The following is a 21210-nucleotide window of genomic DNA, read 5'->3' on the forward strand; positions in this document are numbered from 1 at the left end:
TCTTAGTGTCATCAGCAAATTTGAACAGGGTGCTTTTTACCCCCTCATCCAAGTCACTGATGAAGATGTTGAACAGTGTGGGTCCGAAGTCTGAGCCCTGGGGGACCCCACTTGATGACCTTGTGGGGTTCCTTCCAGTCCTACTTTCCTTTGATCTTACAATTTGATACCTAGTCTATGTGCCTGGGTGGAACAGGCCTCTAAGTGCCACAAGGGTGCCAAGTGTTGAAAGCAGAACCTCTGGGACCCAGCATTAGACATGAGTTAATTAATCAATAACCCCAGAATTACCATGAGTGCATATCTAAATGTTCAGGAACATGCAGAATGCACAGGGCTTGTACTTTATAACACCAGTTAACCCATAACACCAGATAATGAAAGGGTGAGAACGCTTCAGCCTCCATATAGAGGCTGGAAAAACTATTAGAGAAACCTGTTGTTAAGAGAGCCATGACCTCTAAATGAATAGATCATGTCAGGCTGAGTGAAGTTCAAAGGGGAACATTATGTAATGAACTGTTACTGATCAAATTTTTGTTTGTAGAGCAGCAGGAACTCCATTATAACTGGCTTATAAAAAGGATGTCTGGAAGGAAGAGGAAAGGCAGATAACTAAGAAGGCCTGTTAGACCAGGGGTGGGCAAAATATGGTCTGCAGGCTGGATTTGGCCCACCAGGCACTTTGATCCCACCTGTGGGCACCCACCAACCCACCAACTAATTGTACCCTGCCCAGCCTGCTCACCTCACTCCCACCCTCATGTGCAAAAGGATATGGGCAGCCAGCTTGCAGCTTTTGGGTGGGGCTGCTGCTCCCACTGCTGCAGCTGCTGACAGACCTGCTTGGCTTCCCTGGCATCCTGCTCAGTCCAAGCACCAGGTAGGGAAGTGGCAGGGGTGGGAGCTGCAGCTGGGTGGAAACATGAAGCATAGGGCTGCAGCCTTGTGCTAGTGTCGAGCACGTGCCCACGGAGGTGGTGGAAATGTGGAGCTCAGGTGGGCAGGGTGTGGGTGAGAGGGAGGGCAGGGGCATTTGGGGAGCACCCATACACTCCACCCCATGATGCACAGCTCCTGCCATCAGAGGCAGCAGCAGCAGCAGGCTTCAGGCGCTTGGGGCACTTGTGGCCTGAGCAGGCACTGCTGCCTAGTGGTGCATGGCTCCAGCCAGTGCTACACATGGGGGCAAAGAGTGCAGCTTGGCTGGCCCGTCTCTATCATGCAGGGCTCTGTGCAGTACATGTGCAGCTCCTGTACTTGAGCGCCACTGGAGGAAGCCCATGTAATGGAGCTGGCTGCCTTTGCTGCTCCCTGCCATGCAGGTCCCAGGATTCTGCTGGGAAGCAGGAGGCGAGCCTCCCCTCCATTTCTGGTGGAGTACCGGGCCCTGCGCGACAGGGGGCAGGGAAGGTAGCCAGCTTCATCGCGCGGGGTTTCTTTCAGTGACATACAAGTGAGGGAGCTGCTCATACACCATGTGGAGCTCTGTGTGATAGAGGCAGGCCAGCCAGGCTGTGCTCCTTGCCCTCACATGCAGCTCTGGCTGAAGCCGTGTGCTGCCGGGTGGCAGCACCTGTGTGGGCCACAGGTGCCCCAAGTGCTCACCACCTGCTGCAAGTGGCAGGGGGTGTGCGACATGGGGAGGAGAGTGTGGGGGGGGTCCCCACACCCCCCACCCTTCCTCACACACCACAAATGCCATGCACCCATATCCTGCCCCCAAGTATACACCTCAAAATACCCTATTGCCCCCTTACCCATGCATCCACACCCCCACACACATCCTTCACACCCCACCATATGCACACACCCACCCCCAACCACACCTCCCACTCTCCACCCCACATTTCCCCCACACTCTATATACAAGAGTAAGACTTTATTTTTGAGTTATTATGCAACCACCCCTATACACAGTATGCAAACTCAGATCATGACAAAAATATTTGTGTAATAAAATTACAATGTATTATAGTAGGTATTTGACTTTTAGCACATGATTTGGGGTTTTTTCTGTTTCCAAGATGGCAACCCTCCCCTCCAAAAGGAGCACTTCTGAGGGGGAAGGGGAGGGATTTCTGGAGACAAAGGTCAAGGGTTAGGGGTGGGATGGCACCTGCCAAGATGGTGACCAGAGGGCAGGGCACCTGTCAAGGTTCAGGGCCCTCAACAGCTTGCCAAAACTCGTTAAGCACCCCTCTAGCCAAAATTATTTCCTGCCCCTGTGTTATACCCCCTCTGGTATCCCCAGCTCCTAACACTCTTTTGTGGTATCCTTAAAAAATATCTCAGGAGATGCAAAGCTCTGACAAAGCAAGTTGCTGTGGCACAGAATGGCTATGTATGGCCAATCAAAAAGCCCGAGGCTGAATTGATTCAGTCTTTGCAGGTTAGTCTAAACTGCAGAGATTAAACTGAGAAACAACTGGACACACATTCACTTTTGATTCAGGAAATTGCAGCCATATTCCTGCAATGACTTATGCCAGAAACCAGGGGGTGCTAAAGCATGGCTCCCTGGCATGTACCCAGCATGGGCTGTGTGTTCACTTCCTCTCCTTGCTGCCCCCATGGTCTCAGGGATTTGCAGTCCAGAACTACAACAACAGGACTCTGCAGTCATCATTTCCTCTTCCTGCTTCTAGGCACCCCTGGGATTTGTAGTCCACAGTTGCAGCCAGCAGTAACTTTCAGTAAGTTTAGCAGGGCAGGACAGCTCTGTACTCAGGGGAGTGGGGTTTAACAAGGGGAAAAGAGGTTTTAACCCCCTTCCCTGGCCCCAGACCTTAGCCAGGTTTTGCCTGGGGGTGGGGGTAGTCCCTATGTTTTCCCCCTCCCCCCAACACTTTTCTGCTGGATCAGACAGCCCAGCCCAGCCCAGGGTTGGAAAGCATGCTGGGATGTTGGAGACTCTGATTTAACTTGAGCCAGGAAGGGGTCTGGCACAGAAGTTTCATAAACTGGTTTGACCCAAATGAGTTATGTCCGGTACTACATCCTACCAGGTTCACTTTAAACCAGTTTCAGCCATTTTGAAACTAGTTTCTGTGCACTGAACTTCTGTTCTGCTACAGGTGTAAACCAATTTCTGATGACATCAACCAGTCTGTGTGTAACTTCTGCCCCTATTCAATGTGGTTTGCTTGGAAACTTCCAATAGAAGGGGGAGCATGCTGCTGGGACTGGAAAGACATCCAGACCACTCCTTCCAGCAGAGAAGTGATCATCCATTCCTGCATCCTTATAGTATGATACCGAACCATTTGATTCGGGGGGATTCATTCATACTTGCGGAACAGAAAGACTGCCTGCCAAAACAAGGCTGGGAGAGCTAGGGAATTCTTGCTACAGGATTGTTCACCGGGCTCTCTAATCCAGCGGGCTTTCTTTCCGGGTGTGCTCCGGGAAGATTGCTCTCCAGGCTGGCAGATGAGGTGTACATCACTCGGTTCAGACACTGATGGCCAGTGGCAGCAGTACCGAATCTCATAGCCCGGGGGTGTCAATCCCCCCTCCTTGCGGGCCGGGTCCGGCTAGAGGACTGGGCAGCGGGGCGAGTGGCACCGGGGTTCACGCAGGCGCCCCCGCGGGGCGCTGAGCCCCAGAGCGTGGTGGTGGGCGCCGCTCCCCCTCCTTCCAAAGCCCCGGCTCCTCTGCCCGCCGCAGAGGCTGGATCCAGCCGAGGGGCGGTAGTTTTGACAGCCCTGCCCCGAGGACCCGCATGCTTCCCGTGCCTGGAAACAAGGCGCACGGGCACGGGCCCCGCAGGGTGATCGGTGCCCCGGCTGCCTGCAGGGGCATCGCCCCGCGCCCGCGCCCGCGCCCCGCACTCACCCTCCCGCTGCCTCCGCCGAGCCGAGCCCCGCGCCAGGCGCCCGGGCGCTGTGTGCGGGGCGAGGCAGGAGCTGGGCCCCCAGGCAGAGGAGGAGGAGGCGCAGGAGGAGGAGGAGGGAAGCAGCAGCAGCCCTGAGTGCAGAGGGGCCGCGCCCCCCGCCCCCTCATTCCTGGCTGCTGGGCGGGCGGAGCCCTCGGCTTCCCCGCCGGCCAGGCCAGGCGCAGAGGCAGCCGCCCGGCGCGGAGGGCGGACGACGCGACGGGACGGGACGGGCCCCGCGCTGCAGCAGGATGAGGCCGCGGCGGGGCGCGGGGCTGGCGCTGGCCGCGCTGCTGCTGCTGCTGAGCCGGGAGCCGGCCGGGGTGTCCGCCGCGGTGAGTACCTGCGAGGCCAGGGGCGATGCTGGGGCCTCTGGCCCTGCCCTGGCGGTGGCGCCCAGCCGCGCGGCGCTGGGAGGCGCTACGCGACCCCCCGGCTTGGGCGAGCCTTGTGTCGCGAGCGGCATCCCCCGGCCGGCAGGACCCCAGTGCTGCTGAGCCGCCTCGATAGATAACCTGAGGGTTTCTCTGCGGCTTCGTTGACAAAGAAATCCAGCGCCGTTTGAAATAAGTCCGAAATATAGCCCTGATTGACCCAAATGTGCTCGTGGTTGGCAGCAGACAGAGCCTGAGAGAGAGAGAGTCAAAGTAGTATATCTTCTCAGTCAGTCTATCATTTAGTATTTACTGTTGCCCTGGGCTTTTATTGCCCTGATCTTTACTATCTAAGGCAGGAGTGGACAATTATTTGGACTGGGTGGCCACATTGGGAGTTTTGATGAGCAGCTGTGAGCCAGGTCAGCATCCCTGCTGCAGCCCACCAAAACTTCTCACCTGGGATGGGCTGCAGGCAGGCCGGGAGCAGGGTGGGCAGGCGAGGCCAGGGTCATTGGGTGGGGACACAGGGTGGTGACAGCAGGGGGCAGGGCCCCTCACATCCTGGGCCCTGGCCCTGGGTGCAGCTCCCCACTGGCTCAGCCATGGGCCCTATCTGCACAGCTCCCAACTGGTCTGCATGGGCACCCTGGGCCAGGGCTGAGGCAGAGCCACAATCTGCTTGGGGCCTGCCTATGCCCTGTGGGTGGTGTGCAGGGGGTATATGCATGTGTGTGTGTGTGTGGGGGGGCTGCCAGGGTCTTAGGTCCTGGGAGCCAGCTGGGGTTGAGGGGAAGAAGGGGGGGAGGTATGTGCAGCACAGCTCACCCAGGACCCTGTGTGGTCCATGGCTACCCCCACTACACTCTGCATGGGGCCAAGCAGTGCCCCCTCCTGCTGGGACAGCCCACACCAAGCTCCTACCCATGCCCGCCAGCCCAGCCCTGGTCAGCATGCACAGGTTATGGGTTGGGCTCTCCCAGTGCAGCTGCAGCTGCCCAGGTGATGTTTATCTTTCCTCGCCTGCAGCAGCAGCTCCACCCCCTCCTGCCCCTGCCCCTGCCCCTGCCGCGCAACTCTGGAGGGGGGGAAACTTCAGCTGGGCGGCTTCTGCTCCAGTGCACAGGGCTCTGACTCCAGCTTCTGGCCACCTTCCATCCGTTTTATCCGCCTGCAGATGGTTGCTTATTGCACCTGGTAGGTAGAGAGCATGGAAGGGAGTTGGAAGTGTAGCCCTGTGTGCTGGGGCAGGAGCTGGGCAGCTGCAGCTTTTCTCCTGCCTAAAGTGGCACAGCAGGAACAGGGGCAGGAACAGAAAAAGGAGTTGCTGCTGCTGGAGGTGAGGGGAGCTGAGCAGCACCTGGGTGGCTGCAGCTGCATTGGGAACAGCCCCACTGGCTGAACCCGGTGGGGATCAGCCCCATGTGGAGTGCTGTGGGCAGCAGCTGCCAGGATGGATCCAGTCAATTGGCAGGCGCCCCGCACTGGCCAGATCCAATCAGTTGGTGGGTCAGATCCAGCCTGTGGGCTGTATTTTGGCGCCCCCTGATTTAAGGTACTTATAGTTTTCATATCTAAGCAATGTCTGCTCCCCGCACCTGGGCCAGTGTCATTTTACTCTGGGATGGAATGGAGGTAAGTTGTACCTGGGGTGGTGGAGTGGGGGGAGGGGTGGCATAGATGAGCTAGAGAAGGTCCAAAGTGGGGCAACCAGGCTGGTGAGCGATGCAGAGGAAGAAACACTAGGTTGGTTCAGAAAAAGAAGCTGAGGGGGATGGGGGAAAGGGGAGGATATTGGGGGCGGGGTACAGAGAAGGGTTTCTACAAAACTGTAGGGTGAAGGAAGAGTAAGACAGGATGTATTTGTTACCTTCCCTCTCACCAGACAAGAATGAGTAGGGTGACATGAACCTAGTCCATTGAAAACTAACAGGAAACAGTTCTTTTTCATGCCTTGGGTCATTCCAGTATGGATCTCACTGCCCCCAGATGTTGCGGGGAGGTGAGAGTTTAGCCTGATTCCAGAAAAAAGGGGGATGGGAGATCTTGGAGGAAAGAGGCAGTGTGAGTTACTGAGTAGGGGAGGGAGGGACACAGCTTTGGCACTGCCTAGACCAATGCTGGAGGCTTCAAGTGACAGAGGAGCACTGAGGAAAAAAACCCAAACACTGGTCATCCCCAGTTTACTCTCCCCTTCAGCATCTACTCTGCTGTGTTACACAGGAGACTGGGCAAGATGGATTATAGTCTGAGCTAGTAAATGGTAATCCCTATGGTCTGTATGTTCTTACAATTGGCCACTCTCTAAAACAGCTGCAGATGGCTTTTCCCCTCTGGCTGGTCCAGTAGCCTTCCTGCCAGGGGAAATGTTCAGGTACTCCTTTGCATCTGTGCATGTGTGTAAGTACTGAGGGAATACCTTCCTCCTTCCACTTCCTTTTTTAGGAGTCTCTGTGCCAGTGAGAGTTCATGTCACTCAGGAGATCTGGGTGGCAATGTACTACCATATTGCAGTTCATAGCTATGTGCTGAAGCCTGTCAATGATGCAGCCAGGATGTGTGAGACTTTGCAGGCTACACTGTTTTCAGATCTCTTCTTGTCCTCCCCAGGCTCCCGCATTATGCTCTTCCCTGTGATCTAGTGCCTGGGGTGGACCATGCCAGAGCAAAAACAAGGGGCCTCACACTGCAATTTCTATTGAAATCATAGTAGTTTTGCTTTTCCAGGCATGGCCATGCATTGAAACCGTGATTTTTTAAAAAAAAGAACTAGCTTACCCCAATTTCTATACAGGCTTCTATTATCTCCTGTCATGAGCAGTGTTCTGAAGACTTCAGATTGAAGAGCCAGTCCGAGGGAAGAGGCTCTAGTATCTTAAGATTTTTGAGCCTTCACCTATGAAAACAAGTTCCAGCTACCAAGGATGACATTTGTTGTTAAAGTTTCTCCCAATGCAATTAGTTTTTCCCAGATGTTTATCTTGTGTTAGTCATAAAATATGCTGAGTTTTGCAGCATTTTTGAAAAGTTTGCCTAGGTACTTGAGACTGAAATAATTTGATTCTGTTTGTAAAAATCTAGATGTCTTGGTTCAGAAATAATACCTTCTATTAGACTAGCTAGTGTACCAAATACATCCTTGATTCTCTTTCAGCACTTACCAGTTATATTTATTTCATATAGTACCCTTTGAAAAGAGAACTTTTTATTGCCTCCTTGGTTTCTTGCATTAATTTTAGGTTTATTTTGTAGTAGTCGAGTAGTTTATTACAGAAGGTGACAGACTTTTGATTTTTGGATGTGGGCAGATAAATGAATCATTATTTTTCAGATTTCCTAGGAATTTAGATTTGGTACTTTAAAAAAAATACTTTTGTGCTTCCTTTCTGATTAACTTAAGCAAATTTGATTTGTTAAAAATATTGACCTAAAGATACAACAATCATAGAAGACTTGTATTTAGTCAAGGCAAAACAAAAGCTCTGTACAACCCCAGTAAATTCTCCCTGTGCCTGAAGAAGAGTGCTGTGCTGGAAAGCTTGCAAAGAACGATTTTCCCAACTATTTAGAAATTTTAAATTTCTTCCTGTTTCCATTCTTGCTGACATCCTGTCAGTTACACTTTTAGCTTCTCTCATTACTTGGAGTGTCAGAACAGCAGAGACTTCCTATATCTGAAGAAGGGTGATTGTGCCTGATAGCTTGCTAAGAACTTTTTTCCAACTGCTGAATTAGTTTAATCACATCTACTCAAAGAACCTTGCCTCGTGTTAAGTAGAACACTGTGAGTAAATTGTTCCTTTGAAATTTATCTACAATGTACAGATACTTGTTTCTACTAAAACTACGAATCTGGATGAGAATTAAGGCTAATCATGATTTTGTTTTCATTTGTTAACCAGCTTTTCTTTCTGTTTTGCATTAACTCAGCTAGACTGATTTCCAAGCATCATGCCATAAGGCAACAAAAGCATGCTTTGGAAATGAGAATTGCTGCAGTTCTGTGAACATAGATAAACTTCAAGCCTTCTATAGGTATTCTTTCTTAAGCCAGCTTGCTGTATCGGTATCCCACCTCCCCCTGCAAGACTCCTGACAGCAAGTACAGCAATAATCATAACATCTGTGAACATCCCTGAAGACTTTCAGCATTGACTTGACAATCGATTGGGTCCTCTTTGGTGGTCATTGTGGTTGACTGCTGTTTGTTTACTGCATCCACAGGGAGAGGTTTACTTGTGGTGGTAGAGAATTGGTACAAATAGCTCATAAATTGAAATGCTTGCATGGGATTTAGAGCCATCCAAGGAGCGGAACTTTGCTGTAGAAATGACTGCAAAGTTGACAGGGTGATCCCTATTTATTATTTCCTAATATGTTCAATTTGCAAGATTTTTTTCGCCGCTGTAAACTCAGTGTAGGCGCTGGGAGTCATGCTTGGCTGCTGCTAATTTATATAACAAACAGTAAAAGCTGTCCTGTAGAATAATATTGGTCACAGTCTGATTGGATTTGGCTCATGCTTTCAAGGACACTTGTAGAATCCCATTACTTTATATAGAGAGGCACAGATGGGTAGGCTTGTCTCTTGGTTTCCATCCAGGGCCACAACAGTCAGATGCTGCCTTGTTCTGTTCACAGCATCAGAACAGTCTCGCTCATTACACTGTGTGCTCACGACTTATATACCTGTTTTGCCAATTCCTCCACTGTGGTCTTTACTGTTGTACTTTGCAGTCTTTTAGTCCTTTGGCTCAGAAGTTCTAGTTTTTTTGGCAGCCAGACTACAGTTATATAGTTCCTGCCCTTCTCCACTGAGGGGATCCTGAAAGGGGCAGGCTTTTTAAGGCCTCAAGGGATAATCCATCTACTGCTACCCATGTGGTTTTGCAAAGGGCAAGGAGAATCCGTCCATCCATTCCTTCCTTTACTTCCTTCCGTTACAAGTTGTAATTGATTGGAACGGTAATCAGTTCTGTTGATGGGGCAGAAAATGTAGCAAAATCTTGTTCACATTAATTTAGCTATATTATTTCTGTAGGATAGTAGGAATTAAAGAGTCAAAACTCATTCTTTTCCTTCAAGGACTAGAAGATGTGACTGAATACACACAGAGAGAACATCTTCTGAGTAGGATGTTGTTGCTCTTATAAAGAGCCATATAACTTAAATCAGGATAACATGCCTCAAACCAGCAAAATGAAACACCCCTTGACAGCTTCTGTTGATGACTGTCAGGTATTAGTTTGGCATTACTAAATGTACTTATTTATAGCTTTATACAAACTCATTGTAATTTAGAAGTATAATTGGCAATATTTTTTAGTTACTGTTAGATTTTGATTCCAAAACTTGTAAGTACACTGAAGTGAAAATAAAGGGCAATTTTGTGTTCACATCAGGCTGAGGGACTGTTCCCTTGAGTTAAGTTACATAGGAAACTTGTTTTATGGAACTCTGCAGGAGTTGTCATTTCCAGCACCCTTAAGGCTGTGGTTTACTTTGAAGTAAATCTCTAGTTCTTTGAACTGGAATTACTTAGCAAAGAGGACAAAATGCTGTAGAAATCTTGGCTAGTGTTTTGATATCTTGTCTGTGCCACAGCAGTTGGATCATAAAATTCTCCATGCTCTTTGAACTAGAACATATCTTTAAAGTATGTTTAAATGGTAGGATGATTTGACACTGATATAGGAAGATTTAACACTGCTGATCTTCAGTGATGTGAAAGAGATGCCCCTATATTTCAGCTGCATTTAGCATTCTCTTTGAGATCCAAATACACCTCTCATTTGAGTTCAGTGGAAGTTTTGCTATTGAAATAATGGAAGTGAGAGAGAGAACAATTACTATTTAACCTGACAAGAAAGGTGGGCCAGAAAAATAATAAACAAGCACAACATTTTATCATATAGTGCTATTGCCAGTTTCTAGTGCCATTTCAGTTAAACCAAGGTGATGCTAACTCACTTTTGTGAATGATTTTATTCATTTATAAAAAAAAATTATTCTGGTTGCACTTATGGGAAAAACCTAGCTTTAGAGCATCCTCATGGTCCAAACCAATTTTAAAGATTTTTCTTTTCTATTACAGATTTATTGATAATAAAGAGTGTAATGTAACTAAGTACTATAGCATTCAGTGCATAAATCAAATAAGAAGTGCATGATTTATAGAACTACTGTGATATCTAGTTATATCTTTCACCCATGCTAAATAATTCTCAGTGTTGTATATATTAATATATGTATTGTTTATGGCTTATTGTAGACACTCATTTTATCTGAATGTAGAGATTGTAACTGAGAGGAGTTTATGTAAAAACAAAACAAAACAATTAAACCCCAGTCTTGGATAACCTCAAACATGCCATTTCTTGTGAATACACTCCATCATGAATATTGTTCCTTTTGTGAGAATAGACTAAACAAAGGAGGATTTAAAAACCTCAACCAAAAAGGGAGAGAGAGAAAGAGAAATTGCCTTCCCAGTGTTTAAAAGTTCTGTACCGCTGCTTTCTCAGAATTTCTGCTGAAATTCCCATAAGCAAGTTCTTAGCATCTTGCAGCGTCTGGAGTAAAGTGAAACATTTGAGGATGGTCTGTTGTCTGGCTAACTTTAGGCAGTAACCACTATGGAAAACTTACTGGACACAGATCACATTGGTAGGAACTTAATTTCCATTTTTGAGAGGATGTCATTGAATGTTTCTGGGCTGAATGCTGCATGTAATTACATATTACTAATTTTTCTTGAGTTGTTATTCTGTAGAGGTGTACAACCTTATTGGCCCTGTAGGCCAGATGAACAGTGCAGGCCCAGTCTGAAGTCCAGATCAGGCCCTGGGACTTGGCACTATGTCCTCCTATCCCAGAGGACTAGGATTGGGCCTTGAGGGCCTGGCACCAACCCCTGATTGGACCCCCAATCCCAGCATCCAGGGCCAGGTGGAGACAGCATAGAGCCCCAGTGCTACCTCTTCCATCCCTGTGTGTTGAGATTGGGTCCCAGGGGCTTGGTGCTGTCCCTTCCTGGCTCCCATGCACAGGGATTTGGTCCCTGGGGCTTGGTACAACCCCCTCTTTCCCCCACAAGCTGGGACTGGGCCCTGGGGCCCTATGCTGTCTCCACCTGGCCCTGGATGCTGGGATTGGGGGCCCAATCAAGAATGTAGGGCATGGGGCTTCCCATGGGTCCATAAATTTGGCAGCAGGGGAGCGGTACCATCCATGGGCTGGGGTTTAAGCACTCTTGTTACAGTGCAATACCTTACACCAAGGGTGCTCAATGTCTGGCCCATGGGCCAGATATGGCTTGCAGAATCATTGCACTAGGCCTGCAGGGCTCCTCATGAGTCATAAAATTGGGCAGCTGAGGAGCAGTGGCTATTAATATGGCTACCCTTCTCCCTGCCAAATTCCCAAAGCCCAAGTCCCATGCAGCTGGATGGGGCCAAGCTGGGCCCCAACCCCTTCTCCTGCAGGGCTGGATCATGCCTCTACCCTCCTGGGGACAGACTGGGGCCTAGCCACGCTTCCCTATGGGGCCAGGCTATGCCTTCTTCCTTCTTTTCTGGGACCAGGTTGGGGCTGGGCCATTCCCCCTTCCCCTTGCAAGGCTGGGGCACACCCTCTACTCTCGGATCAGAGTCATGTTTCTTTTTCCTGCAGGCCTATGTTGGGGCCAGCTTACTCCCCACACTCCTCTGTGCAGCCAGATGGTGACTGCTGTTCCTACAGGGGTGCCAGATCAGGAGCATCAGCTGGATCCAGCACATGGATGGACCCGGCCCTGCCAGTCTGGTCCACTGGGCAAAAAGGTTGAGCACCACTGCCTTAGACTTTAAAATAGAGCAAACATACATTCAGCAGGTTTTAGCCTAGTCAGTATTTGTCACTTAATACTATACTTATCTTTCATTTAATCTTCTTTCTCTTGTTAGCTTTAAATCTGTCACATACTCATTTCAGCAGGTGTCCCTTAGTTCTAGCATTCTGGGATTTGGTGAACAACAGTTCCACACCCTTCATGATTTTATAGACTTTTATCATATTCCTCCTCAGCCTTCTTTTCAAACTGAAAAGTCCTAGCCATTTTAGTTCCTGTCTTTCTCTGTACCTTTTCTAGTTCTAGTACATCCTTTTTAAGATGTTGGGACCAAAACTTTGCACAGTATTCAAGATATATGCACACTATGGATTCGTATAATGGCATGATGATGTTCTTTGTTTTGTTTTCAGTTCCTTTCATAATGATGTCCAGACAGCAAATTCCCACTGTTCACACAGGTTCCTATCCTGTGTACAGGACTTCCACCTGATGCAGGAGATACCTGGTCCCACTAGGGGGAATGCCTTACTGGACCTGGTATTGGCAACAGCGGATGACATGATAGGGGACCTACAGATCAGTAGTCACCTGGGGGACAGTGGCCACCAAATAATAGAAATCATCATAAGGCATAGAGTGGGTAAGGTAACTAGTAGGGTGGAAGTGCTAGACTTCAGGAAGGCCAACTTCAGTGAACTCAGGTGTTTAGTCAATGACGCGCTGCGGAGTAGCAGATTTGGTGAGATGGGAGCCCAGGAAGGGTGGCTGTGCCTTAAGGAAACAGTCCTTTGGGCACAGAGGGAGACTGTTTCAATGCGGTGGGGAAAGAGCTAAGAGGCTTCCTTGGCTGACCAGAGAAATCCAGAGCAGTCTAAGGGCAAAAAGGGGGACATATAAGCAGTGGAAACAGGGAGAGATTACTAAAGAGGAGTATGTCTCCTCAGCTCGCAATTGTAGGGAGGCAGTTAGAAAGGCCAAAGCTACCATGGAGCTGAGGATGGCATCCCAAGTTAAGGATAACAAAAAATTGGTTTTCAGATATATAGGGAGTAAAAGGAAGGCCTAGGATGGAATAGGACCACTACGGAAGGGGCAAAAGCAATTGGTGACAGACAGGGAGGACAAGGCTGAACTCCTCAATGAGTTCTTTGCCTCAGGCTTACTAAACGAGGGGCAAGACAAGTCTCACATGGTAGAGAGGCAACAGCTAGGCACCAGACTACCAAGCATTGACCCTGAGATGTTGCAGAGTCACTTGGAAGGACTGGATGTATTTAAGATGAACATGAGTTGACAGTGTGATGAAGTCATCAGAAAAGCTAACTGCACTTTATCGTGCATCAGCAGATACATGTCAAACAGAACCAAGGAGGTGATACTTCCCCTCTATCGGGTGTTGGTCAGACTGCAGTTGGAGTACTGCATGCAGTTTTGGGTGCCACACTTCAAGAGTGATGTGGTAAACCTGGAGAGGGTCCAGAGGAGGGCTACTCATATGGTTAAGGGCTTGTAGGCCAAGCCCTGGGAGGAGAGACTAGGGCACCTGGACCTCTTCAGCCTCTGCAAGAGAAGGTTGAGAGGTGACTTTGTGGCTGCCTATAAATTCGTCATGGGGGCGCAGAAGGGGATTGGTGAGGCTCTACTCACCAAGGCACCCCTGGGGGTCACAAGAAATAATGACCATAAGCTAGCAGAGAGCAGATTTCGACTGGACATTAGGAGGAACTTCTTCACAGTTCGAGTGGCCAAGGTCTGGAATGGGCTCCCAAGGGAGATGGTGCTCTCCCCTACCCTAGGGGGTCTTCAAGTGGAGGTTGGATGGGCATTTGGCTGGGGTCATCTGAACCCAGCACTATCCTGTCTATGCAGGGGGTCGGACTCAATCTATTGAGGTCCCTTCTGACCCTAACATCTATGAATCTATGAATTTTGTTGGCTTTTTTTAAAGTTGCCAGTGCACATTGAGCTGATGTTCTTAGAGAACTATCTGTGAGGACTCCAGGGTCTCTTTCTCAAGGCATAATGGCTTGTTCAGAACCTAGCATTGTTTACATATGGTTGAGGTTATTTTACCCCACCTGCATTACTTTGCAGTTGTCAGTGAAGTTCATCTGCCATTTTTTTTTTGCCCACTTGCTTAGCTTGGTGAGAACTATTTGTAGCTATTCTTCATCAGTTTGGGACTTGGCTGCCTGGAATAATTTGGTCTCATCTGCAAACTTCGAGATTTCACAGGTCATTGATGAAAATAGACAAAATAGGGCATGACAGAGCCCTTCAGGACTCTACTTTTGATCTCCCTTCATCCTGAACCGAGCCTATTTAGCCTTACCCTTTGCTTTCTATCTTTTAACCAGTTCTCAGTCCACAAAAGAACCTTCCCTTCATTCCTGTGGCAACAGTTCATTTAGAGACCTTTGGTGAGGGATCTTGTTGAATATTTTTTGGACAACTGTTATGTCCCATTCTAAGGCTGTCATGCATCTGTGAAAGAGGAAGGATGAAATAAAGGATGCAGCAATGGTCTTTCCTTCATTTTTCCATATTCAGCACTAACTTCCCAAGTGTAAATTGATGCATTAGGGGAAGCTGTGATTGCGTATATCAGTGGTTGACAGCCTGTGGAATGGGCAGCCTCTGTGTGTGGCATGCAACAGACTGGAGAGGGTAAAGACCACACAGTAGCAGATAGGGAAAGGAGCAGAAAACAGAGCAGCAGATCAGACAGGGAGAACAGGGCAGGAAGCAGAGCATCTGATCAAGCAGGGGAAGGGATTCTGAGTTGTACTTAGGGAGGGTGCAAGGATAATTTATGGCACACCTGCGAAAAAGATTGGCCCCCGCAGGTGTATGTTATTCCATCCCCAGGATTGCCCTGAAATGAACAGCTGTGCATTTCCACTCATTGAAAACTGGCTAAATCTCACAATCTTGCACATGGTGAATTGTGTATGATGTATCATATATATTCCGTATTTTGAAATGGTTAGGGCTAGTAGAATAATGTCTTATATTAGCATTAATTTCTTAAAAGAGCCAGGTCTGTCAAGTTTACCCAAATGTAATACCACCTTACTTCCCCATGTAGAATTGGATTATTTGTGTAGTAATACAAATCAGAAAGATGGCATTACAGATCCCACAGAATGATTGCTATAGACGATATGATACTATACTATACTATACTATACAGAACATAATAATTTACGTTAAGGCTTTGAACTCTCACATTAGTGACCATGCAGTAGCATTTGAATAGCATAAAAAAATCTTGTGTTCAGTTGAATCATGATACTCAGACTAGCCTGTAAACTGTATACTTAGATGTTTCCATGTACACTCAGGAAGAAGATATTCAGACAGATTATATTTTCCCATAGAACATAAGGGTTTGAATAGGTGTTTTACTGTAGACTAAACACAACCTTAAAGTATATACAACCTTAGCAGTTTAGAATAATGGTTTAGAAAATGAAACAGAAATATGAACACATTATTGAAAGTTTCTGCTATCTATAATATCCTTATCTGCTATCGGGATAACTGAAACAGTATTAAGATCTCTTGATTTGAATCTTAAGAGACTTGTAGTGAATACAAAAGGCAAATGTAGTCTATATAAATAATGTATACAAAATGCCTAGCAAGTTAATTTGTTCTTCCATTATACTTTGACACATACAAATGGATAACGTATGAAAAGTGATTTAAGGAGACAGAGAACTGGTCTTTGCTTTTTTAACTTTAAGCTTCTATTTAACATTAAAGGAAAGACATATGTATTACCAGTAAACATAATGATCAAATTTATATTTTGCCTCTACAGTGTCTTTGCTTTAGACTTGGGTACCTTGCTCAGGAGAGCTGTGTTTATTCCACCTTTAAGGCATCTATCTAGGTAATTGAGTGCATTCCTCCAGAGGCTGATCCTGTTCCATTATATAGAGAGGCATAATTCTTCCATTCTAGAGTTAGGCAGAAGGTAATCTTTGCACTTCCAGAGAGTGAACTTGTTTTGCCCCTGGGAGACCTACTGGGATTTACTGGGTTCTTGGCTACCCTCACCCAGAAGGGTTTGGTTTGAACTGACATCTCCTGTGACAGGGCCCTGACCAGCAGGCTGTGGCCTAGGCAAAGCAGATGGCATTCTCCATTCTTCTGGTTACATTTGATCATGGGCAGCACAGACCCATTGTCTCATGAAAATGTCAACATATTGCCATTATGTAATTCACTATGTTTTCTTGTCATTATGTAATATTGTGTTGCTGCCTAACTTTTTTGGAAAATTACGGATTTTTGTACAAAGAAAGGATTCTCTTGAAATTTAAATTTTTTAAAATGTGGATCCAAGATTAGGAATACCAAATATCCTTAGGTCCACTCCTTTCCCCTCCCCCTGCTTTCTCTGTACATAGTTCTGCTTATTTCATTTTTGTTCTTCATGTTACTGGCAAAAAGCCTCTTGCAAAGCTGAAGGAAGGGTGTACATCATTAATAGAACAATGAAACGGGGAACGTAATAAGTGATGTCAAGTACACAAAGTAAACACATGAAAGAGAAAGAGGCCTTTAAATATGTCTTTCAATTATTGTGATTTAGTTAAAATCAGAACCGTAACTAAGTTTGGTGCCCACAGTGGCAGCCTGCCCTCACCCTGTGCACAGATCTGGGGGACATGCCTTCCCCCCATGGTTGCCTAGGAGTATGTGCAGCAGTGGGAGCCATTCTTCCCCCATTCCTGCACCCCCCCCCAAGTGAACTACTCGTGGCTCCATCCCATGCTCCGCTCTCTAGCTGGGCAGTGCTTGCTGGCACCCCTTCACTTTGGTGCCTGGGGCAGTTGCCCTGCTTGCCCGTTTCCCTCCCTCCGGCTTTGCTATGTTACTGGTTAAAATTGCAGGTACAGCATCTCTAGATGACACTTTCTGAGTTGGCTAAAAGATCATAGGATCATAGAAAATTAGGGTTGGAAGGGACCTCAGGAGGTCATCTAGTCTAACCCCCTGCTGAAAGCAGAACCAACCCCAACTAGATGATTCCAGTTAGGGCTTTGTCAAGCTGGGCCTTAAACACCTTCAAGGATGGAGATTCCAGCACCTCTCTAGGTGACTTGTTCCAGTGTTTCACCACCCTCTACATGAGAGAGTTTTTTTCTAATATCTGACTTAAACCTCCCTTGCTGCAACTTGAGACCATTGCTCCTTGTTCTGTCATCTGTCACCACTCGGAACAGCATAGCTCAGGGGTGGGCAATTATTTTGACCTGCAGGCCATAGAGGCAGTTCTGGGGAGCTGCCCTCTGGGTACCCCACCCTCAGCAACAGCCTGGAGCCTATGTGCCCTGCGGCACCACGGCAACAATGCACAGCCCCAGTCCTCTCTCCCTGGCCTGCCTTGCACCTGCTCTGGACTCACCTGAGCTGGAGCAGACCAGCCAGAACCCACACACACAGCCCTGCCTCCAGCCCACTCCATGCTTGCTCCGGACTGCCCGCCTATGCTGAGCAGAAACAGTGACCAGGCTGAAGCTGCTGCTTGGTGAAGGGGAAAAGTGTCACCTCCCCTTCACCACTATCAGGCCCTTCTGCTTGCAGCTGCCTAGAGCTCATGCCCGGGCTACCCTGCAGCTCTTCTCTGCTACCATTGCCACTGCCTCCAGTTCACCCAGCAGGGCAGTGGTGGTAGTGCAGAGTATCTGCATGGCAGCGCAGGTGTGGGCTCTGGGCGGCAGCAGTAAGAAGGGCCCAGCAGCAGTGAGGGGGAGGGGCTGCTTTTCCCCCACTCTGCGCAGCAGCTTCTGCCCAACCGCTGCTGCTGCTGCTGCTAAGCATGGGTGGGTGAGTCTGGAGCAGGTGTGGGGTAGGTCAGGGTCAAGGCTTTGTGCAGGGGTAGCAGCTAGTTTGGAGCTGCTCTGCTTCATCAGGCTGAGTCCAGAGCCGGTGTTGGGTAGGGTGGGATTGGGGCTATGTGCTTGGTTCCCCACCAGTACCATGGGGCTGGGACCATTGGCAGCAGCATGTGCAAGGAGCCACCATAACCTCGGCTGCCTAGAAAGGCAGCAGTTCAGCTGGGGAGCTGCCCCCCCCGCAGTGTGCCCAGGGGGCAGCAGGATGTGCCATGGTCTGGATGGCACCTGGGCCAGGCAGGACCAAGGGGCCACTGAGGACTGGAGAAAGTCCCTCCATAGGCTGGATCTGCCCCACAGGCCATATTTTGCCCACCCCTGGTCTAGCCCTTTGGAATCACCCATCTGGTAGATAATGGCTGATATCAAATCCCCTTTCAGTCTTCTCTTCTGCAGACTAAATAAACCCAGTTCCCTCAGCCTCTCCTCATAAATCATGTGCTTCAGCCCCAGAACCATTTTTGTTGCTCTCCATTGGACTCTCTCTAACGTGTCCATATCCTTTCTGTAGTGGGGGCCCAAAACTAGACACAGTACTCCAGATGTGTCCTCACTAGTGCAGAATAGAGTGGAATAATTACTTCCATTGATTTGATCGCAATGGTCCTACTAATGCAGCCCAGTATACTGTTAGCCACCTTGGCAACAAGGGCACACTGCTCCATCTTATTGTCCACTGTAACCCCTCAGTCCTTTTCTGCAAATATGCTGCTTAGCCAGTAAGTCCCCAGGCTGTAGCGGTGCATGGAATTGTTCTGTCTCAACTGTGGGACTTTGCACTTATCCTTATTGCACCTCATGAGATTTTTTTTGGCTCAATCCTCCAATTTGTCTAGGTCACTCTGAATCCTAACCCTACCCTCTGGCATATCTACTACACCACCCAGCTTGGTGTCATCCACAAACTTTAGACTATATGACCTCTTGAGGTCCCTTCCAACCATAACTTTCTATGATTCTGTGAACTTGCTGAGGGTACAATCCATCCCATCTTCCAGATCGTTAACGAAGATATTGAACACTTGATAGCGGCATTTCGCTTGATACCGATTGCCAGTGAGACATTGAGCCATTGATTACTACTCATTGAGCCCAACAACTTGCCATCCACTTCTACATTTCCCACTAATTCTTTCCTGTTTGTGTGCAGTGGGTCAAGGAGAAGAGCATGACCCCTAGTTGGTTTCTCCCACCACAGCATCACCCCTGTTGCTTTCCCCTCTGACCTACACTCAGAGTCTTTCAACAGGACTATATCCAAGTTCATACTGGAGCTCTGAATGATCATACGGCTCTTTTGCATACAGCACAACTCCTCCTCCTCTTCTCCCCTGCCTGTCCTTCCTGAACGATTTGTACCCATCCATGACAGTCAACCTATCCCAAGAAGCCTCTGTTGTTCCGGTCATGTCATAGTTCCTTGAATGTGTGAGGACTTCCAGTTTCTCCTGATGATGATAATAAATAAAAAGAAGTTATTTTACAGTACAAGCTGCCTTAACCAGCACCTTACAAGAAGGCATGCTTTATTAACTGGCATGCTGGCGTGTAAGGTAAAAGTGAAACTGGAAGTGCCTACTGTGGCACTTCCAGTTTTGCCAAGTCCCCATGGCCTGAGGCAAAGCAGCCTGTGCTGCAGAGCCCCCAGGGCCCGGGGCATAGCAGCTTGCGTGGGGCCCCCCTCCCTGTCCCTCGGGGCCTGTGGGAGGGTTGGCGATGCTCCTGATGCGGTGGGAGAAGCGGTGGCCTGAACAGGCAAAGATACCTGCTCAGGCCTCTCAATTAACCGGCATACTTTGTTATCCGGCACTCCCCATTCCCCATGGGTGCTGGATAACAAAGCTTTTGCTGTATATAGAAAGAATATCTAAAGCAGGAGGCCAGAAAGATGGGGAAAAAAAGGAAGCGAAACTATTGCAATTAAACTATTTTTAAAATCATCTTTCACCATGGGATGTTGGGAATTGTAAAAAAAAAAAAAAAAAACCACAACAAAAAACCCAAAACCAAAAAGCAAAAACACTTTATAATAAAACTGAAAACTGGTTAGAAAGTTAGATGCCAAAAATAGATTAACAGTTTAAAGAATATCAGGTTCCAGATCCAGATAGTAAATTTTCAAGAGCTCTTGAGGAACTTAAGAATGAAGAGATGCTTACAAAATTATAGAAAAGGTTAGTAAAATCAGTTACTCTACCAGAAGACTGTAGTGTAGTATATTTACATTTTTAAAAGGTGTTCTGAAGATTCTGCTGATCATTGACCTGTGAAGCTTACTTTAATATATTCTAAATTGTAAAAACTGAGATTAAAATTAGGTATGCAAACATGTTATGACAAGGGAGAAACCAGCACTACTTATGTAAAGAAAAATTGTGCCTTTATAAAGGTATTTTTGAACATATTACAGAAGAAGGAATAAGAGGCAGCTACTGTGATTTTGTAGAACATGGAAAAAACAATTTTGTTTTTTTGGACAGGTGAGGGACTGAAAACTCAAATAATACTCTGTATGTGTTTTATTTTTGCCTGGGGGAAAAGCCAGCTTTTAATGAGAAATGTGCCCCCCAGATTTGTGCATGGGGTGGAGGTGGTCTGCCGCTGCGTGCTGGGCACTGCACCCTACTGCCTTTTCCCCAGGAACTGCATGCTGGCTGTGCTATGTCCCTTGCCTGCTCCGTGGCAGGAGGCATAGCATGGCGTTGCACAGCTCTCATAGTAACAGCAGCAGGATGCAGAGCCCGGCACGCAGCAGAAGCTGGCCTCTGCCTCACACACAAATCTTGGAGGCATGTGTCCCCCATGCCTCCCCTCAGAGTGTGCACAGTAGCTGGAGTGTGTCCCTGGATCAGCCATCGCTGTGTCCCATGACCTGCTCCAGCCCTGGGGCCCCATTCACCCTAGCCCCTGTCCCTACCTGTGTCCCACTCCCTCCTTCATTGTGGTGGCTTTGATCTGCTCCCATGCCCCTTCCCTCCCCTATGCCTTTCCTCCCCCAACACTTATCTGCTAGTCAGTGTCTGTGTGTGTGTCTGTGCGTGTGTGTCTGTCTGCCTCTGACTTGAAAGCCACAGCCTTCCCACCCCTGCTGTTGCCCCTCCCTCCTGACCCACAGTACCCCACATCCTGCCAGGTTATGCGGGAACCCCCCTCCCTGGGCTCCAAATCCCACACACACACACCCACAGCCCCCCACACCTTCATAAATCCTGCCCTGCA

General features: G+C 48.2%; 2 protein-coding genes across 2 annotated transcripts in view; one reads left to right on the forward strand and one right to left on the reverse strand.

Annotated features, from left to right (window-relative positions):
• Positions 1–3915, reverse strand: part of COL4A2 (collagen type IV alpha 2 chain) — a 241031-nt gene extending 237116 nt beyond the window's left edge. Inside the window, exon 1 of the mRNA XM_019528485.1 lies at positions 3838–3915. The gene's annotated coding sequence lies outside the window, so the exon portion shown is untranslated. The remainder of the gene's footprint in view (positions 1–3837) is intronic.
• A 124-nt stretch (positions 3916–4039) lies between these two features.
• The window catches only part of COL4A1 (collagen type IV alpha 1 chain), a 193659-nt gene continuing 176488 nt past the window's right edge, over positions 4040–21210 (forward strand). Inside the window, exon 1 of the mRNA XM_019529666.1 lies at positions 4040–4212. Within this exon, the coding sequence (XP_019385211.1) occupies positions 4129–4212 (84 nt within the window). The 5' untranslated portion in view covers positions 4040–4128. The remainder of the gene's footprint in view (positions 4213–21210) is intronic.

Source organism: Crocodylus porosus, unplaced genomic scaffold, assembly GCF_001723895.1.
Source record: "Crocodylus porosus isolate Cpor-Errol unplaced genomic scaffold, CroPor_comp1, whole genome shotgun sequence".
NCBI lineage: Eukaryota > Metazoa > Chordata > Crocodylia > Crocodylidae > Crocodylus > Crocodylus porosus.